This window comes from Epargyreus clarus, unplaced genomic scaffold, assembly GCF_041222505.1.
Source record: "Epargyreus clarus isolate Ecla_fem2 unplaced genomic scaffold, WU_Ecla_fem_2.2 ptg000034l, whole genome shotgun sequence".
NCBI classification, from domain to species: Eukaryota; Metazoa; Arthropoda; class Insecta; order Lepidoptera; family Hesperiidae; genus Epargyreus; species Epargyreus clarus.
The window spans coordinates 14,285,917-14,306,903 of NW_027332239.1; the positions used below are offsets into that span (position 1 = coordinate 14,285,917).

Consider the following 20,987-nt stretch of genomic DNA (forward strand, 5'->3'; position numbering starts at 1 on the left):
AAAAATCTGTTGTCATGTGCACCAAGCAATAAACCTTGCCTACTCCTTGTACGTTAGATCAATAAGCATTAATTTATCCTGTGCTCGTGACCTACATATTGCAATAGTACCTACTAAAAGTTTTTTAAATATATTGCCCAAAAAATAATCAGATTAAATACTAATTCATATTATCCGTTCATGTTAAAAATAAGTTGGTATAATCTATGGGTATAATAAATAAAATCGCACGTACAAAAATATATTTTCGAATTACCGCGGGTTCACCAATGTGCAATCGTCGTAACTTTTTCACGTTTCATTTCACGTAATATCTCAACCAATCATGTAAATTATACTACTTTAAAATTAATTTTGTCTAATTTGCCATGATGATGATAATATAATTAAATAATTGATACATTTTTATTATTATTTTTATAATTATAATAATTATTCTATAATATTTAAATTAAAATTTAAATTTTGATGACACGTCAATGACGTCATGTAAAACGATGAACGAAACGAAATAAATTGTATCAAACAAAATGGCGGCTTGCTGATCCTACTCTAATCTAAAACTCAAGCCTAGCCTGATATTTTATTGTTATAGCAAATTTAAGTAAATAAATTGTGATATCGTAGTAATTAGTAGACAAGTATACTAGTTAGTGACCAAGTAGACTAAAATCAAATTCCTAGACCAATTGTAACTGCGACGTGTGTGTCTAATACGCTATAAAGATGTAAGTTTCAGATTTTTTTTCCTGGAATTAGTAGTTTTATTTGAGCTTTTTAGTTATTGATGGGATAATTTAGGTACGACGATAGACGTGGTGGTCGCGGCGGAGGTCGAGGTGGCTCTCGAGGTCGCGGGATGGGCAGAGGCGGCACTCGCGGCGGGAGATCGAGCGACCGCTCCGACGACCGCGGCACCCGGTTCGGTGGGCGTGGCGGCCGGGGCTTCTCGCGCGGCGGCGGGGGATCCCGCGACGATTTCCGTAGCAACTTCAAAAATGACCAGCCCGGCGGCAACCTCCGCAAGATCAGATGGGACGGCGTCCAGCTGACCCCGTTCCAAAAGAACTTCTACGTCCCACACCCGAATGTTCAGAGTCGGTCCATGAATGAAGTGGAAGCGTACCGCAGCGAGCACCAAATTACGGTGAAGGGACGCGACGTGCCCGCTCCGAGCATGTACTTTGATGAGGGCGGCTTCCCTGACTACGCTATGAAGGAGATTCTGAAGCAGGGGTTCCCTCACCCTACTCCCATCCAAGCCCAGGGCTGGCCTATTGCACTCTCTGGACGAGATATGGTGGGGATAGCACAGACAGGGTCAGGAAAGACTCTGGCGTACATCCTCCCTGCCATAGTCCATATCATTAACCAGCCAAGGCTATTGAGGGATGAGGGTCCAATCGTCCTTGTGCTAGCCCCTACTCGGGAGCTTGCCCAACAAATTCAACAGGTGAGAGACAAATTACTAAATACATTAAATACAATATACAATACATATCAAGGATTTTGAACTTCCATCTACATAAATTGGATATTGCAAGTTCTCCATAGTCTGTACACATTTGAAATTGTAGTACAGGGGTTTGTAAAAAAACATTAGGTGACTTAATAGTTAGCAGTAGGTATACCACAATGATGGAAATTAAGGATGAAAATTACCACATACAATCAAGGTCTGTTGGTTTGGTAAATAGGTTTATCTGCAAGTAATTACTACTGAGAACTGATCATTTGTTACTTAGTTATATATAAACCACACTAGCATAAAATCATATGGCACTTCAAACTAAATATAAAAAAAAAATTAAATTAAAAGTATTGTTATTAGGTTCATTTCAAAATAATGTGGATATAATAAGTTCAATACCATTTAATACAAATATTGCATTTGCAATCAATGTTGTCACAGCTGTAGATGTATTGGCTGCCTAATTGTTGTGAACACTTATTTTATCATCGCATTTAATTTCCCAAAAATATTCTTAGCCTGATTGTTTTAATATAAATGTAACATTCTAACGTCAGTACGATGAAGGAAATAAGACAATCATTTATTTTTCATTGCGCTCAAGGCTCTGGTAGCCATGAACGGAGTGGCTGCCGAGAGGAACGACAGGGATCAAAACCACTGCGACATAGTAACTCGATATTTAAATACTTGTAGCGTTTAGCTTGTCACAGTCAGGCTATGTTCGAAAACCTAAGCAATTGAGGACTTTCTCCTCGCGTTACGTTTGGTAGGGCATATTTTTTGCATTACTTAAATCAAAATTCTAAATTATCCCTTTAATAGGTAAGGTTTCTGAACGTAACCTTAAGTTTGTTTTTAGCACCGTTATTTTTTTATTTTTGTATTGTCTCCGCTTTTTCATATCTCACATGCGCATTATTAATCATTAATCTATTGGTTTTTCCTGCCAAAGGGTGGTATTCCACTTGTCAAATATCTTTGTCTATTACATTTGATCAAACAAATTGGATGACTTTTTCTAATTTACTAGCAACACCGATATTTGATCAAAGATTTTTCCAGGTAGAAGGACTCGTTTCCAGGCCGAACACAATTGCCAAAACAGTAGCTGATGTTGTCAACTATGCAAATTATAAAGAAATCTTGGACAACGATATTATAAGATAAAGATAGATAAGTGGAATGGGGCATTTGTCAAAGAAACTTGACGAGTGGAATACCACCTAAAGATGGAGATTTAACCTATTTTCTACTAGAAATTTTCAAAATTTCTATCTTTGGGAGGCAAAAATTGAATAGATTAAGAAGTAATGGGTTACACCATCCTTTTAGAAGTAGATCAGTTGGCCTTGATTTAGTTGAGTACTCATTATTGTTTGTAACTTTGCAATGTCTATTGTAATGGTAATCTCATGAAGTAGTTACAAATCATTATATGTTTTTTCTATCAAACTCGACCATTGTAATTTTATGCTTCTTAATAATCAACCAATACTCTTATTAATTGAACTTTAGTTTTTTAAATTGCCTATTTATTAGCACAATTTTGTTTTTTCTTGTGGGCTTCTTTATATTTTGTTTTCCAAAATTTATGGGGTTTTAAAGTAATTTTAGACTAGCCCTTGATTTGTGTGTATTCCCTTTGACAGGTGGCCAATGATTTTGGACAAAGTGTCCAAGTGCGTAACACTTGCATCTTCGGAGGTGCCCCTAAGGGGCCCCAGGGGAGGTGCCTGGAAAGAGGAGTGGAGATTGTCATTGCTACACCTGGTAGACTTATTGATTTTCTGGAAAAAGGTGAGTGATAGAAATAACTACTATAACATAACTCTTTCTTCCTTCATAGGCCCACACTAGGGGTACCATGTTATTGTGTACAGTCATGACTAATAAGTACTTACGTACGTAAGTTGAAATTCCATATCAGTTACTTCAAGTACTCTATTATTGTATTTTAACAGTAGTACTATTATTTTACTGATTATTTTCTTTATTATATTATTCAACGAAATCCATTTCATCTTTATACCAATAAAATTACTTATTAAATCATTATCAGTTTTTACTTATGTAGTACATCTTACTATATTTTATAGAAGTTTGCTCATAAAGTGTGCAAAAATATGGCCCAATCAATTTTTCTCTTATGTTTTTTTATTTTTCAGACACGACAAATCTGCGTCGATGCACATATTTAGTATTGGATGAAGCTGACAGAATGTTGGACATGGGTTTCGAACCCCAAATTAGAAAGATCATTGAACAAATTCGACCAGATAGACAGGTAATTATGAATGTTTCTTTGTAAATTAAATAATTTACACACATAGCTGTGGAATCTGTTTTACAAAATGTATTTGTAATGAGCTTTAGTACTTATATTTCTGACTAGGAGTCATCCATGTATTACGTCACATATTAAAGTTGAAGGCGTTGGTCCAATAATAAAGTTAAAGGGGTGGAAGGGGGTCGATGAAGTGTGATAAGGGGTGGGGAGGAGTTTCAAATTTCGTGACATTACATTTTGGGCTGTATCTACAATTTTGTTAAATGTAATAAATAATTTAAATGGAAATAAAAATTATTTCAGAACTGCTGTTCTAATTTAATAATTTCTGGTGAATAAAGGCTTCGTACCATATTTCACAATTGCATTAGTTTCGGATTTGGCCCTTAACATACACTTGAGAATTTCTTCATATTTATTACTTTTATATTTGTAGGTCCTCATGTGGTCTGCAACCTGGCCTAAAGAAGTCCAGAACCTCGCTGAAGAGTTCCTCCATGACTACATCCAGATCAACATTGGTTCCCTGTCGCTGTCTGCCAACCACAACATCCTGCAGATAGTGGACGTGTGCGAGGAGTGGGAGAAGAATGATAAACTGTTGACACTGTTATCGGAGATTGCGTCTGAAGAAGAGACTAAGACTATTATCTTTGCGGAGACGAAGCGGAAGGTTTGTTTTTGTTTTATTTTGTCTAACCGAGTGACGGAACGATCATCGTACTGGTCTGATGCACAAAGGGTACCGGGTTCAGAAGATTTTAGTTATATTTTTTGGGTCTGGGTGTGGGTCTGGGTGTTTGTGAGTTCATAGCACCCACGACACAGGTAATTCTAGTGTAGGGCTGTGCTGTGAGTGTAGAAAGCGATTTAAAAAACATAAAAATTCTATAGGGATATTTTAAACATGTAGTTTGCAACAGAAAAAGCTTCTTAAAAAATATTTGCTGTCCAATTCAATGTCGAAATCTGTAAAATTTTGCTATAGCTGACTGCTAAAGTTGAACTAATTCCATTATTTCGAATTATTATCAATTACTGTCTTATAGCTGGGCATGGGTCAAAATGGTATACATTTATTAAATATGTACATACATAACTTGGAGAACCGACGGTTGGTCTGTCTTGGTCCCTTTACTTTTTAGAATAATAAATAAATAAACGTTTACTACACTCACAGCCCCACACTAGGAATCCCTGTATACACACACAGAAACAAATACACTAATACCCAGACCCACAAACAGAAAGCTAAATTCATCACATTTTACATTTAGGGTGTGGTAAGGGAGACATACTTTTCCGAGGCATTCCAGCTTAGTCCTCAGCGTAGCGGCGCATCTGTGGCCGACCTCAGGCAGGAACATGTAATCCTCTCTGGGGTTGATTACAGATGTCCATGGGTGGCAGTAGCCACTTACCATCAGGTGGACTGCAAGCTCATCTGCTACTCCTATATTATATATAACTTCTCTTCTTTTGGGAAGTCAGTTAAAAAAAAAGATGTTGGTTCGATGGTGTCCCTCAGGTGGACGAGATAACGAAGACGATAAACCGCGCGGGCTGGCGAGCGCTATCTATCCACGGCGACAAGAACCAGCAGGACCGCGACTACGTGCTCAACCAGTTCCGCCAGAGCCGCGGCGGCATCCTCGTCGCCACCGACGTCGCGGCGCGCGGCCTCGGTGAGTACTGTGACATTGTACCGTTGTACCACACTTGTAACACTGCTATTTATCTATGGTATAGTCCACGTAACGATGCTAGTCCACTCTGAAGTTCCTACGAGCAGTGTAGTCATACAATTTGCTATGGTGAAGCGATTCATTTCTATATTCAGAGCGGACTAGTAGTTGTACGCGCACTATACTTCGTTACCATATGTATGATACCACATTCCGTACTAATGGTACTTTGTAGTTCTTGTTGTGACGGAACCCTTGTACCACTGCACCGTACATGTGGTAAAATTTGCGTCAAACTGCTAGTCCGCTCTGAAGTTATCGTGCGCAGGTGTAGTCAGACAGCCAATGCGGTCGAACACTACAAGCATATACTCTGTAGCAACAGTAAGGGCACGATAACGCAGCTATATACCCGCGGGTAGCGGAGTGCGTGGGAAGGTTCCCCACTGTCTTCGTCCCACTAATATCTACAATTCGCTATTGCGACGCGACTTATTTCTATATTCAGAGCGGACTAGCAGTTTGGCGCGGACTATACCATACCACTAACGTATCTATAACACCACAGTGTCATATTGATGGTACTCTGTGCCATTCTTATTGTACCGGAACTCTTGTACCACTGCAATGTATCTAGGGTACTACTTTACCATATGTATGATACCACACTGTCGTACTAATGGTACCTAATGCAGTTCTGGACCATGGAATTTCCATGAGGAATACCACTATTATTGTACCACTGTATTTTACCTAACAATAATACCGGTGGTTACCATACAAATACAGTAGTGAATAGTTTCCGTATGATCGTACTTGCTGCACCACACATAACGCGGTACCACAATGTACCGTTCTTGCCGTAATTTATTTCCACACTATTTACACTCGCGTCGATGCATATGTATGATGAACACGTATTCGGTCTCGTCTAGATTGATCTATATAATGTTCGTTATGTCGAGGCTAATTATTAATCTAGGTCAGAATGTTAGTTAACTACATGAGACTAACCAAATGTTACTCAGATCTCTGAGTTTTTAGCTTGACTGGAAATGGTAGTAAGTTCAATATTGAACTAAATAAAGACTTGATTCAGTCCAATATTGAGCTGAATTAAATACAGCTGTTGTGTAAGAGAAAACGTGAAGATTTTCTTACAAAGCACTATTATATAATTGATAAAAATTCCATTCAACATTATTTAGGAGTTAATCTGAAATAATTTATTTTGTTTTGTTTTTCGATTAGCGATCAACATGATGATTTATCAGCAGTGAAACATGCTCTCCAATTTAAAAACTATATAGGTAATAGTTCAAATACAAAATGCAGGACATTTCAAAACCATAAGAGTTTAATAAATAAATAACAGAACTATAATGCGAAGTGAAATACGAAGTTTCCTTCCAAAATGCTTATCGCATTGTCTATTATGCTCATCTAGATATATATCACTGTACTTGCCCAGAAGTCGCTTATCTTATGTTTGTGCCACCGCTATCAAATCTATAGAAATCTCATATAATTTGAACAAGGTGGTGAATCAATCCCGCCATAGAATTTAGATAATATGAAATAATTATGAAATATTTGCGAACTCGCACATACTTTCACTTGAGGTTCTCTTCTGTATTAGCAACTGTGACAGGGTTTTTTTTAAGTTTGCAAATATTTCAAATACATATACTAAAGGCATCAAACAGAAGATTTTTGTATAGGCAGTTGCGAGTATCTTTTAATGTATAATAACTTAGTGAAATAAATGTTGAATATATCTCGCACTGCTAAACCGGGGTGTTCTAGAGGTCTAAGAGCTGTCAGGAGCGTAGAGGAGGTATTTGACGCCATTGCTACTACGTTACTATTAGAAATAAGGGTCCTACTGTACTACCCTGAGGGACACCATTACGCACGATATTTTCAGTTCTCGTTTCACTACGATGGGACTCTTTAATGCTTTATGGTGGGCACCTGATTCAAAACGAGTTCCAGTATTCACTAAATATTTACGGTATCTCTGAGCTATGTTATATTTAGACGGTTTAACAAGATAAAATCTATGTCAAAAGCCAGAGGTATTTCCATGTAGGTAGAGATATATTATTTGTTATTATTTTGACGGGTTTTCTGTTATCAATTCTCCACATAGGCATCTAGTATTTATTGCTGCTATAATTGTTTCCAATTACAAAAGAAATACGCTACGATATATTATACGATTGATAATAAAAAGATTGACCTCACAGTTATTAGAAATATTTGGGTTGCAGTAATTTGACCGGATTATAAAAATGTTATATTAATTAAATATTATTGTAAATTAATTAATTGTAAAATTAATAGTGATGGTTTTGAAATCGTTAAAATTCCCTTATAAATTATAAAATCCTCAATATCATAAAGTGTTCGATTTCATAGAATAAACTAAATAGATATAATTAAATAATAAAATAAATAGATATAAGGTCACCTTAGAAGTGACATGGACAAACTGTGAATATTGGAACATATAAGTATAAGCGCAGCAATGGTTCAATAATGCCATTTAGAATGTTCATGGACTATGTCTCATTGAACGGTACGATTGTTCCCTTTGTTTTGCGTATTTATATATTAACTGATGATAATATTTTATAGGCAATCCTAGCGTTCAATCGTCATAGTCCATAGAGTGAAAATAAATTTCCATGACTGACTCAGCATTATTCTCAATTGTTTTATTTCAGAGGCGCATGCGTGCAGAGATAAGGGCTAAACTAGCGGTGTGTTGCTGACTTCACAGTTAACTGTAGTGATCACTAACAAAGCAGAATCACAATGATTCTTCAATTTGCCTAATGGAATTATTATTTGCACAACACGAATGACAGAATTACGTTCACTGTCAGCGCACACTGTTCGAATAAGCATGCTGCCTCTATAAATATTGGTACCGGGCGGGATTGCAGTAAATTTGAGATAAACGATGTTGGTCTTGACTATTGGCGGTTCACACTTGACGATTGTAATCCTAACATCTTTAAACTTAATCCTCACTTTGAAAATGAACAGATTATTCACTCAAGCAATAGGATTTTTTATACTCAGGGGATCTTTAAATATATGCATCAAGGCCAAATCGAAAGAGCAATAAATGCTTGGTTAAGTGTCATGTGAGATTTACCGAACAATGCTAAAGTGCCCTACGCCACCTGACAAACTAAATATAAGACGCGATAAGCGTCAGATTGTATGAGGATGTTGATAAAGTCAGCACACCGTTCGACTCTTGGCCTACAACACTCCGGATCCACTGATGGGCATAATACAGTTATTTCCAGCTGTCTACGAAGTTCACCATGCGATTGACAAGGTAAATATGTCAATAGTTCGTTTTGGGGAAATAATTCTTGTACTTTCGTGAATTCACCAAGGCCTTTGATTGGGCTAAGCTTTTATAATGTTTAGGTATAACTTTTATCTTCCTTTTGTAACATTAAATTATTAAGTAATATTTTCTATACATATGACAAATTACAACACTATAAATATTTTTTTAAATATGTAAAATTTTGTTTCAAGATTAAATGGTGTTTCACAAGGCCTAACCTTTGGTCCAAGACTTTATAAGAATTCTTCCCCCAATCGAAATTCCATTACATGACTGTAATTTATTTTAGAAGTATAATTCGCGTTTGGTGGTTTTTTATATAATAATTATTTTCATCGACAAAATTTCTCAGTATAGCGGAGTTTCGGATTTTTTTTATGAAGATTAATTTGTTTTGTGGTGTTATTGTCTAATGCAGTTGCAGCGTATTTTTTTTATATTTCATATTTTAATATGTCATATTTATCTATTGCATCGACTCATCTTTTTCTATTTTCTTCTGTGAATGTGTATCTTTAATATGTGAGGGGCATAAAAGTAAAACTACTTTAGTCTAAATATAATTTTGAACTGTATACACCAAATATGTTAGCTCGAAAATTCGTAAAATCTTACGTAACCCATATATTAAAAGTGCTAATCCATAATCCGAAGTAATATGCCAAAAAAATATGCTACTCGGTATTTCTATGGTAAAGAAAAAAGCTATATTCTCCTCAATTTTTCTACGTCATAACTTTCTCGTAACATTGCGTGTTCTTAAACCTTTACTCTCGGTTCTCATCCACTAATCGATTTTGGTAACGCCGCCTAAGAAATTTCACTTTAATAACTCAATAGGTATTTTTTTTTTATCTAAAACGTCTTTGCTTTTGTACCCCACATATAACCATCTTCTACACATTATGTTATGTATTCAAACGCTGCAGTTGCGCCAATAGTAACGGCAGCATATGATTGATACGTGTAATCTCCGGCGCAGACGTGGAGGACGTGAAATTTGTGATAAACTATGACTATCCGAACAACTCTGAGGATTACGTGCACCGCATCGGGCGCACGGGCCGCTCGCAGAACACCGGCACCGCATACACGCTGTTCACGCCGAATAACTCCGCGAAGGTGAGCCTGCATAGGGGGGGGTAGTAGGGAAGGGGTTTAAGAGGGTTTTGTTCCTGTAACAAGTTTTATAATATAGGAGTAGCAGACGAGCATGCAGTCCACCTGATGGTAAGTGGCTACTGCCGCCCATAGACATATTCCTAACTGAGGTCGGCCACCAGATGCGCCGCTACCCCTAAGGACTAAGCTATGCCTCGGAAAAGTATGTCTCCCTTACCGCACCCTTCAAATCAGAACGCAGCAGCGCTTAATACTGCTCTTAGGAGGCAGAAATAGGTGTGGCGATGGTGCCGCCGGAGTCGAACCGCCAAGGGGTCTACCACCTTCAGATAGTAGGCAACCTTCAGGTAGTAGTGAAGGGGGGGATAGGGTTTTATGTCACGTATGTCTATACGCTGCAGTCTCTATATGATGTCATGAAATGTGGGGATAGCCTAATGGGTGAAATTCGGTCTCTCAATCAAAGGTTCCAAGGTGACAAACCTCAGAGCCCAGCAGTGGGACATTTATGGGTTGGATAAAGGACCTTTTTCCTGTGTACGCTTACACGGATAAATTATCTCCCTGAAGTATCTGAATATATCTGAGAAATCTCATATTTATTCAAAATTATTTTTTAAGACATCCCTAAGTCAAAGTCAATATGAATGCCTGAAAAACATTACTTTCTTTTCGAAGCAGTTGTGTAATAATAAAATCTTTGTATTTCCAGGCTAGGGATTTGATGTCAGTGCTGCAAGAGGCGAACCAGGTGGTGAATCCGAAGCTGATGGAGCTGGCGCAGTGTGGGATGGGATTCAAGGGAAAGTATAGTAAGTGACCACAACTGCCTTCCAAATTAGTGTTTTTCTTTAGTTTGTCATTCATCATTACAAGGTGTGTGTGTTCCTTTTCCAAAATGAACTGATTCTATTCCCGGTTAGAAGATATTAAAAAACGAACGATGCAATTTTAGTTTTTCTCAAAGTCGGCCTCGTAAAAACCTCGTAAAAGTCCTTGCAGCGTTTTTTGCTAATCCGTATACTTGCGGATATGGCCGGCCCTCAAGGCCCATTTGAAAAATTCAATCTGTATATTAAAACTTCTTTTTACCAAGCATTAGCTTGATGTGTATGTAACGGAATCTTTGAACTCATCTTTACCCATTTTGAACGGCCTGATTCATTTGAAATTTTGAACACTTAACAAGAACTGATGACAGTTTAATAATTTTGCCCCATTGTCCTCTTCAGGATTGTTACGATTTTCTTGTGCGATTTTAACGTGGTTTTTAGTTTGTAAACTATAATATTTGTGTGTCGCAGGTCGCGGGCGGTACCGTGAGAGGGATGAGGGTTCAGGCCGCAGCGAGCGCGGGTCACGTGGTAGGGGGCGTGGCCGTGGCGGAGCACGCTTTGGCAGTGAGAGATGTGAGTGATTTACATTATTATTTTCAGTGACTCCATGTCTGGCTAGATTGATTGATATTGATATTCCCTAAGGTTAACTATGTAATTAGTTCAATAGAATTATATAATTAGTCGATTTTTATAGTATTAAAGTAGTAAATGAGTATGCAGTCTACCTGATGGTAAATGGATACTGCCATTCATGAACGTTTGTAATCAACTTCAGATAAGATTAGATTCCTATTTGTGGTTGAGCCGCAGATGCGACCCTGGAGGACTAAATTGAGACAGCTCGAATAAGTATTTCTACCTCACCAGACCTTTCAAAGCTGAACAAAGCAGCACTGTTGTTATTAGGGAAAAATAGGTGTGGCGGTAGTACGTCTGGATTCAAACCACAAAGGGTTCACCTTTAAATGTCCTTTAAGTAACTTTTGCACCGACACAACAAAACTCGTCTGTCACATCTTTTCACTCTGCTTTCGCAGCTTTACGTCCGATATAAACGCAAAATAAGTGAGACTTTAAATTGTTTTTTTTTTAAATAATAAATGCACTTTTACGTCATTACAGCATCCCGATGGGACAACGACTCGTCCAACGGCTTCAGCCAGGGCTCCGGTTTCAACACGCGGTCCAGCTTCAACAGCCGCGAGGGCGGCTTCAGTCGGGAGAACTCGTTCAGCCGCGGTCGAGGCGGCCGGGGCCGGGGCTTCGGCCAGGCCCAACCCGGCTTCGGCCAGGCCCAGAGCTTCGGACAGAACCAGAACTCCTCCATTCCCACCAGCTACTACAATATGTACTCCCAACCGCCACCGCCGACCAAGTAGTAGGACGATAGAGTAATAGTATTATGTTGGTGTTTAAGTTCGTCTAATACGTACGGTTGTACGCTTCACAGTTATACACAGATAGAGAATGGCTGACTGCCTATTGGCTACTATTGCTCGAGCAACCAGTAGATTTGTGCCCGTTATTTACACTCAATCTATTAAAATATTGTCTACTACAGATGGTAAATTAACAATTTATAGAATGAAGTATTTTTGTCAAATTTCGATATTTAGCTAACAAAAATAGGATAGTTTGATTATTAATAACGAATGTTAGCGATTAAGTAGTGGTTAATTCGATTACAGACAAATAAAACAAGTGCCGCGTGAAAATTGCTCAAACAACAAATTGGACGTCCCAGGAGCGCTAACGGCTCAGTAGCTCAAGCGACAAGGAAGTAGTCTACGCAACTATCGCTCAGGCAACAGTAGCCAAAGGACAGTCAGCAAGTAGTTTAGTACATAGACCGGAATTCCACATACATACCTAGTTAATATTATCATCGTAGACAACATAGTGGAAGGGTTATTATGTAAATATCTCGAATTTTCTTTTAAATCTGTTTCGTTTGACACAATTTTAACGCACCGTGAGGTTGGGTTTATCTATAACTTTAATTGTTATTGCACCATATTATCAAGGAAAGTTGATTCCCGGCTTCAAGCATCGCAAACTATTTTGATTCTAAATTTAGTTGAATTACTAAGTTTGTACAATTTTGAAATATAATTTTAAATGCATGCTTGTTATGCAAAAATGAATGTTATGAAGCATATCAAGTGATAAAATCATTTGTACGTTAGTATCAAACATATTTTTTTAAATATCCGTCACGGATTTTATCCCTTGTAATGTTAGTTTTTTTTCTTACTAGAGATATTTATGCATATTACCTGGATTGTAGTGCATATTTAATAATTATAATTTGAAGTTAATTTTACCAACAAGATGTAAAGTTCGTTGTTTTTAAAAAAAATGTCGATTTAAACTTTGACTTAAGCGGCTTATAAATAAGGGGAATAAGGAAATGGCCTCAAAATCTGACTAATTCTGGTTTTAACCGACTTCCCAAAGAAGAGAGTTTATCTATTTGGTACATATTTTTTTAAGACTAAAGTAAGTTTCACACGCGTGAATTACTTTTCCCATTACAGAGACTAAAATCCCTGACGGATAGTGTAATTAATATATTACACAAAATAGCTTATATTTTATTACGAATACATTGTTGGTAATGTATGTTAGTCCAGTGTTTAGCCTACATCCTACTGCACAAACAATATGCAAATCTTCACAAGATAGTGAATAGTTTCTACGTTAATAGTTGTGTAACATTCCCTCGTCAGACAAAACTGTTTATGACAAAGTTGTATTGAACTTGTGCAATTCAGAAAATAAATATATACTACGGATACAATGTTGTTTATTTAGTTTTACCCTGTCGTGTTCGGAAATTGTCTTTTTCGTCAATATGTGCATATCTAATTCTTTTTTTGAAAAAAAAAGCCCTATACCATAATGAGTGGCAGACTAACTTTGTTGGAGACTCAGGGCGGAAGACTAACTTTGTTGAAGACTCAGGGCGGAAGACTAACTTTGTTGGAGACTCAGGGCGGAAATGTTGAATGAGGCCTAAGGTGGAAAGTTGAATGAGGCCCACGTCTAAGATTACAAATTAAGTAATACAATTTTTTTTCAGAAAATTAAAGTTGTAGCATATTGTTGTTATTTTGTCATTATGGCATTGTGCTGTGGTAAGTGTAAAAGGCACCAAGATAATCTTCTATTAGAAAGTTGGAAATTGGACAATGGGACTTTATAAGTGGTTTAGGGAATCTATTTTTAAACACAATTCAGATGTTGTATTGAACATTTATTCCTACATGATAAATTATACTGGATATTTGATTTTCCACACTATCTCTCGGTATACGGCGTATTACAACAACAAACTATGCGTTTGGGATACAAATGATGATAGTGTATTTTGTAAGCCAGCCATATGTAGCGTATTAGCTATTTGTTTAGTGGGCAGCTTGAGCTGGCTTGTCAGGGTCCACATAGTCCATCTGCTCCTCAGGATTGTGTGGCCAGAAGGTTGGCTTGTTGATGGGGTCGAGAGCCAGTTCTGGGTGAGCATCACGGAAGTCCTCCATGGTCATTTGGCTATATGGCAGCTGAGCCTGGATATGCTGGATTTCCTTTTCACACCTGTAATGATGAGGTTTAAGGATGTGGTTTATATTATTATCATTCGGATATGACACATAATATTTTAGTCTATTTTCACTTTTTCAAAGGGAGATTTCTCGCCGAGCTAAGTGATACATAAAGACTTTTTCTAAATATATGGCTTGACGTCTGTGATCATCAGTACATAGAAATATTAATAAATAACACAAAGTTGAGATGTTAAAATCTGTAGAGGTATAATTTCATTTCATTTTACTCATAGTCCCACATACTTTTGCTATATGGGTGTCACAAACCAAAAAGAAATACACAAACAAACACTAGACAAGAACAAAGATCTAACTTGACCATTTTAATATCTAACTGGTCAGAGATCAAACCCAGGAAATAGTAGACCAATGAATAATTATTAAGGAAATAAATTGAGATTTTCTTAATGAGGGATTTTCTTAACTTTTTTATAACAACTGGTATGGTAATTTTCTGTCTATTGCTCTCATTCGATCTACAGAAGAATTTAATTTTATAAATAATACCAAAATGGCTGCTTTCATAAAGGTGTTGTGTATTCACCAGCATCCATATAAACTTTCTCAAAGTGTGTGGTGAGGACACCTTATGATTGCTGGAAACCCTCAAGGGTCACTTACCACACAGAAATCTTTTAATATTGTAATAGTTGTACAGGTATGTGTATGTGACAACTCCGCAGCCAAACCACAGAGGTTTCTGCTACCTTAAAAAACTATTTAACTTACGTTGCAATGTTAGCATTGGACTCTTGAATGAATTGCTCGATGGCTCTCTTCACTTCGGCCCACTGTGCGTCGATCTTGGAGGTCAGCGTGTCCGCAGGGTAGGGAATCTTTAGGGCCTCGTACTGCTTCTGGAAGCTGTCCACCATGCCGGGAATAGGCACAGTTTGCTTGTACAGGGTCCAGTTGATCTTTGGTGGCTCGGGTGGGTTCGCCAACACTCTAAAATGTATGTTGAATTAATCATTTTCTTATAATGTAGAAGTCACAAACTATTACAAAGACTTATATAATGAACATGCAGTGATAGCCTAGTGGTTAAGAAACCCGGACTCTTGATCGAGGGGCCCGAGGTTCAAATCCCAGGCACGCACCTCTGGTTTTTTCAAAAATTTTGTGTGTATTAGAAATTAATTATTATTTGCTTAAATGGTGAAGAAAAACATCATAAGGAAACCTGCATAACTGAGAGATTTGCAGGGTGTGGCCTAATCCTTTTCATTCTGAGAGGAGACTCGTGCCCAGCAGTGGGACGATAATGGGTTGATGATGATGATATAATGAACTATGATTGATGATTTATAATTAATATAATGTAATGAATACTGGAGGTCAGACATGGAAGTGTTGCTACCTCTGAAGACTAAATTGCAACACCACAAATAGTATTTTTCCTTTACTGCACTCTTCAAATCAGAACAGAACAGTGCTTAACACTGCAGGCATAACTAGCTGTGGAATAGTCTGTTTATTTCATATCATTATAATAATTTTACTAATTTACTTGAAATAATATTGATAAATGCATAAAGATCTTAATATGTATATAACTTCCAATAGATCATCTTATTTTCTCATGAAAAGTCCGACAGATATCAGTGCGTTTGAACAAGTTTGGAAAAAATAACTGTAAATGAGATTTTAATTGACATTTGTAGTCTTATTTGTTGAGTTACATTTGTCAATTTAATATCCACATTTCTGAATATCGAGTATTTTATGATATTTATAATAATACTTTGGAAATATTGTAAGCTGAACGTCAAAAATTATGTAACATCCATGTAAAAACTAACCTTCGGAGGTATCCATCGGACTTGATTTTGAAAGCGGCGAGGCTTCCCTTCTGGTCGGCTGGCACTCTCTCGGCCAGCGCCGACCAGTTGATCGAACTCTGGGCAATCCTTTTCGACGCCATAATTCTATAATTTCTATCAATTCGCTGTTCGTGTCAGTGATCAAGGGTCCACCAAAACCGCAATGACAATTTTGACATCTGACGTGTAATATTGCCAGGTCTGTTCATTGATTTCCCCCTAATGGTAAAATACGTTTCAAAAACCCCAAAATATAGTGGGGCGGGCTCTTTGATTTTACTTAATAACATAAAAATAATTAATTTAAGCATCCAAAATGTACTTGTATATTTTTAATATTAAAAAGCAATATAACTTCTTATATCGGTTACTATACTGTTTGAATAGTCTTCAAACAAGGTATCAAACTAAAACTATGTTAAGGGGTAATAGGTAATAGTTCTTCCGACACAGATATTATAAAACGCTCGTTAGTTAATAAGCGTTTGTTGAAACTATTGATACCCTAAAAAGATATTCGCCTTAATTTAGGCACCATGCTTGTAAACTGGCTACATTAGGTGTCTAATTTGCAATCATCAGCCATTACTATGTCCTTCAATTTTGTTGTAATTATTGCCAGTAAATAAAAATAATTTAAACTGTTATGTATTATTGTTTTTCATGAAAGTCGTTCGGATTTAATACGCAGCGTACATATATAATAAACAACATCCTTATAATATTCTATCTTATGTCGAGGAATATAAAATAAAAATATAATAAGGCATGTCTTGTAACCTCAGTTTGAAACCAATAGGGCTCGTTCACATTGTTGGTCTGAGAGATTTCCCGTACGCCAACTGACAGATCTTGTTCACATTATTGCGTATTATTTGTTAATACAACTACTGTAGAATAAGTATTGTTGTGTTATACATCAACTTCTATTTGCGAGTATATTTTTGGGACCAATTTCATGCCATGCAATTTGTCAACACTTGCATCGAAATGCTTGACATCGTAGAGATTGATTTAAATGCGGTTTGTTTTAAAAAAACGAATCCGCTTATTATATTTTAAATTAGTATTTAAACTTTTTTCTAAATTAAAACAAAAGTTATGTGGATATATTTTATTTACTTTGGTTTGATTTACAATGGTTTAAATAAATTATAGTAAACTTAGTTAAAACAATATTGTTATACTGTGATTTCAGCGTAAATAATTATTATTTATATTCTAATTGACTTTTTCGTATCAGTCTTGACAAAACTATGTGTATTAGGGTATTAATCTATTGGTTTACAGAGGTAACCGATTATTGGTGGATTCTTAAATTAATAAATGCCTTAAAATGCATTTAAGTCATAATTCCACACATACCTATTGTTGCATCATTGCTCAATACTACTCCCCTACCAGAATAAACAGGGTGAGCTAAGTCCACGAACTGCCAGAAGGTATTAATTTTATTATTAAATACAATTTTATTATGTAAAGGGCGAATATTAAAAAAAATATTTTTAATATTGAAATAATTCAAGTAAGACGGTACTCACTGTGGGTTAAGATTACGAGTGAAACTAAAATATAATTTACTATTTCTTCCAAATAAGTCCCATAACATAACCATACACAATATACATTATTATATTAAAACATATTAAGAGTATTGGTGGTTACTAAAACACTAACTAACATAATAAATGCAAATTAATTGTATATTTTCGTAAATAAATAATTGTCAAATACCCATTTTGATTTATAGAGCAGCTGTGCTACAAAAATGCGGCTTTATTTTTTTAAATACAAAACTAAAGCATAATAATATAAGTAATATAACATAACATAAGTAAAAGATGGTGTGAAATAGTCTTACGATAGCTCTAACTCACAATTTAGTAATTATACTACCGGAATGTATCATACTTTTTATTAATAGTTTTTATTTTTATTCAATAACTCTACTTCCCTTTCACATTAAAAAGGTTAGCGTTAATTCAAATATTATGGGAACAAAGATATTTGAAATCACTATAGTTTCACACTATCTGTGTACAACACGATTTGATCTGAAAATATAAAGTTTTATAGCCATTCTCCCAATAGTAAGCAAAATCATAACTAAACATAAACTCAGTATGGTTTGATAAATCGAGTTGTGGCGCCTCTAGCGGCAAAAACTTACAACTTAATAGCCATATTGCTGAAAAGCAAACTATAAATAGTATTCCTAAAATATATTTACAACGTTAAAATATACTTTGCCTTTGATCCCTTATAAAAATACATATATATTTATAAAATAGCTTTGGTAGAATTATTGGTACACATACAGTATAAAATTACAACTAGTGCATATAAAAACGGTACGCTAAATTTATTTACAATATAAACACTTATTTACAAATATCTAGGCTTCGATATTTGGTATAAAGAATATTTTATAATTAAATATCAGATGATTGACGCATGGCGTGGCAACACCACGGATTATGGAAGAGTTCAAACTTTGATTCGTGGCCGGATTTAATGGTTATTTTTATTGATAAATTAAAATCACTTAGGGTCGTATTATTAACTTTAAAAAATCAGAATTGTCCACTGAAACGTTTGCAAATAAAGATAAAAATGTTTCTAGCACTTTCCAGGATTTTTGGAGTAGGTAACTTCTGCTTAAAAGTTACTATTAAAAGTTATAGTGTTTTCCTTTAAACTTATCAATTAGTGTATTTTACAATCATGATAAGGTCACCTCAAAAAGTCTCCAAGGATAATAAATTACAAAATTTCTAGAATGGTCTAGTATTACACGAGTTAATGCGTTCTAGTTTTGCCTAGAACTTAAAAACTGACATTCATAAGTTCGTCGGTTTCTCCTTAAGCGGATTTCGCTTTTCGACGTAATGTGGCGAGTTGGAGGAGTGGCCGACAGTGCGACTGCCCCATGTAGTCCGTCTGGTCACTGGGTTGTTCTTGCAGAACTTCAGCAGGTTCCCATACGCCGCTCTGTACTGTCGGTTCGTGGCTGCGTATATCAGAGGGTTGATGACGCTGGAGGCCCAGGCCAGGATGGACGCGATGATATGGAGCCAGGGGTAGCTGATGCCGTCGTCAGCCACGTTCATGATCATCAGCGGCAGGAAACACGCCAGGAAGCACAGGAAGATGGTCAGCATGAGTGTGGTCAGTCTGGAGTCTTCTTCTTTCTCCTTGGCTGTCTGGCCGCTCAGCTTGCTGGAAGACATAAGTGCGATGTTGAAATCCTAATTCTAATTGTATTCTTTTTAAATACATAGGAGAGTAGGAATAATTGGTGAAGTTTAAAAAACAGCATACTCTTTTGCTTGCTTAAATAAAATAAAAGTAGAGGATGTCTATGTGCATACGCTCACTTTTAAAAATCAGTTTACAGAAATTTACAATTTCTTGTAGCAATATTTTGGCATTCAATCTTGAATAAGCAAAACATTGGATAGATTGGTAATTAATAACGGTATACAGTGCAAATTAATATCACATAGGTAGCTACATCAGTCAAATTTGGCTGCAAAGGCTTGCGCACGGCACGACTAAAGTTTATCTATACTCGTACTACATACTATTACTATACTGTTGCTACATTCATGCATACTACAAGTCAGGGATGGTTAAAGTCATTTTTATAATATAACAGTAGCAGACGAGCACGCAGTCCAACTGATGGTAAGTGGCTATTGCAGCTCATGGACATCTGTAATCAGCCCAGATAGGATTAGATTTCTACCTGAGGGCGGTCTCAGATGCGCTACTAACCCAGAGGACTAAGCTGGAACGTCTCGGATAAGTCTCCCTTACCACACCCATCAAACCAGAACACAGCAGCGTTTCACAATGGTATTATTAGGCAGGGATAGGTGTGACGGCGGTGCCGCCGGAGTCGAATTACAGAAGGTTCTAACTCTCTCTATTCTAACTCATAACTACTGCTACTACTCCAAACAGTACCCTTAGTACGAGATTTTACGTTTGCTCTAAAACGTTCAACTTTTACGAATTAAAAATGTAAAAATAAATGCATTCTATTTATATTTGTAATATTAAGTGACAATTGACTATTCGGATGCTCAAGATGCGAAATTTTCTGGCTACTTACAAACTACTACACAGTTACTACATCCATGCATACTACAAGTCATGCTCACCCACATACACACCTGCGGCCCTCCAGCTTGCGCTTGCTGGCCCGCACGCGCCAGTAGATGCACGAGTACGACACGATGATCACCGCGCACGGCATCGCGAAACCGAACACGAAGAGGTACTTCTTCGGCGAGTGACCCTCCTTCGGGAGGATCGTGCAAGAGAACGTGTTCTTGTCGAGACCCAGCTGGCCCCAGATGCCGAGGAGTGGTGGTACCTGGTTGTGATAACCACAAAATAAATACTAAATAATAATAATAATAATACTATATAATATTTTGAATTTAGTTTTATTTACTTCTAGTTTAATGTTACATTACTAGGGTAGTATTTTTGTTATTATTCTGTTATAAAAATAAATAAGTAAACTTTTTAAAGATCAAAAAATATAAGTAATAAATAAATTTCTGCTAAATTTCTACACCGATAACTTGATACTAGATTTTTTCCTGCGATGTGGGTGCCATGGACTGACACAAAGACGAGCACACAAACACCTACACACAGAAAATAAGTATAAATAATATTTTAATTTTCATTTAAAATAAATTCATTTTTAGTTTAGCTATAAATCCCATTATTAATCAATTAAATTCTAAATTGAATGTATGGTAC

The 20,987-nt window shown here is 36.5% G+C and overlaps 3 protein-coding genes across 4 annotated transcripts in view; 1 reads left to right on the plus strand and 2 right to left on the minus strand.

Moving 5' to 3' along the window:
• The first annotated feature begins 509 nt into the window (after positions 1–509).
• Positions 510–13,580, plus strand: LOC140756216 (uncharacterized). The gene is made up of 11 exons (XM_073091674.1): positions 510–728; positions 802–1,453; positions 2,076–2,141; positions 3,124–3,271; positions 3,640–3,758; positions 4,198–4,434; positions 5,290–5,446; positions 9,802–9,941; positions 10,654–10,753; positions 11,246–11,350; positions 11,903–13,580. Coding segments are annotated over exons 1-11 (1,983 nt in total). The 5' UTR covers positions 510–726; the 3' UTR covers positions 12,160–13,580.
• A 435-nt stretch (positions 13,581–14,015) lies between these two features.
• ATPsynD (ATP synthase, subunit D) lies at positions 14,016–16,385 on the minus strand. The gene is made up of 3 exons (XM_073091356.1): positions 16,188–16,385; positions 15,115–15,333; positions 14,016–14,374 (listed from the first exon to the last, which is right to left on the minus strand). Exons 1-3 carry the CDS (start codon positions 16,307–16,309, stop codon positions 14,188–14,190), a joined length of 528 nt encoding a protein of 175 aa, XP_072947457.1. The 5' UTR covers positions 16,310–16,385; the 3' UTR covers positions 14,016–14,187.
• Positions 16,386–17,316: 931 nt separating this feature from the next.
• The window catches only part of Tre1 (Trapped in endoderm 1), a 34,380-nt gene continuing 30,709 nt past the window's right edge, over positions 17,317–20,987 (minus strand). The window contains exons 5-6 of one of the 2 annotated variants that reach the window (XM_073091471.1): positions 20,387–20,589; positions 17,317–19,427 (exon numbers count right to left, since the gene is read on the minus strand). In XM_073091471.1, coding sequence (XP_072947572.1) covers positions 19,049–19,427; positions 20,387–20,589 — 582 coding nt within the window. In that variant the 3' untranslated portion in view covers positions 17,317–19,048. Of the gene's footprint in view, positions 19,428–20,374; positions 20,590–20,987 lie in introns of both variants that reach the window. The other variant, XM_073091470.1, reaches the window with a different exon arrangement.

What these genes read in the sequence shown, in the direction of transcription:
- ATPsynD (XM_073091356.1), bottom strand. Translation starts at nt 16,309, where the DNA reads ATGGCGTCGAAAAGGATTGCCCAGAGTTCGATCAACTGGTCGGCGCTG. An exon ending in TCCGATGGATACCTCCGAAG is followed by an intron (nt 15,334 to 16,187) that starts GTTAGTTTTTAC and finishes CATACATTTTAG; the next exon opens with AGTGTTGGCGAACCCACCCG. An exon ending in TCCAATGCTAACATTGCAAC is followed by an intron (nt 14,375 to 15,114) that starts GTAAGTTAAATA and finishes TCATCATTACAG; the next exon opens with GTGTGAAAAGGAAATCCAGC.
- LOC140756216 (XM_073091674.1), top strand. An exon ending in CGTCGCGGCGCGCGGCCTCG is followed by an intron (nt 5,447 to 9,801) that starts GTGAGTACTGTG and finishes TCTCCGGCGCAG; the next exon opens with ACGTGGAGGACGTGAAATTT. An exon ending in CGCCGAATAACTCCGCGAAG is followed by an intron (nt 9,942 to 10,653) that starts GTGAGCCTGCAT and finishes TTGTATTTCCAG; the next exon opens with GCTAGGGATTTGATGTCAGT.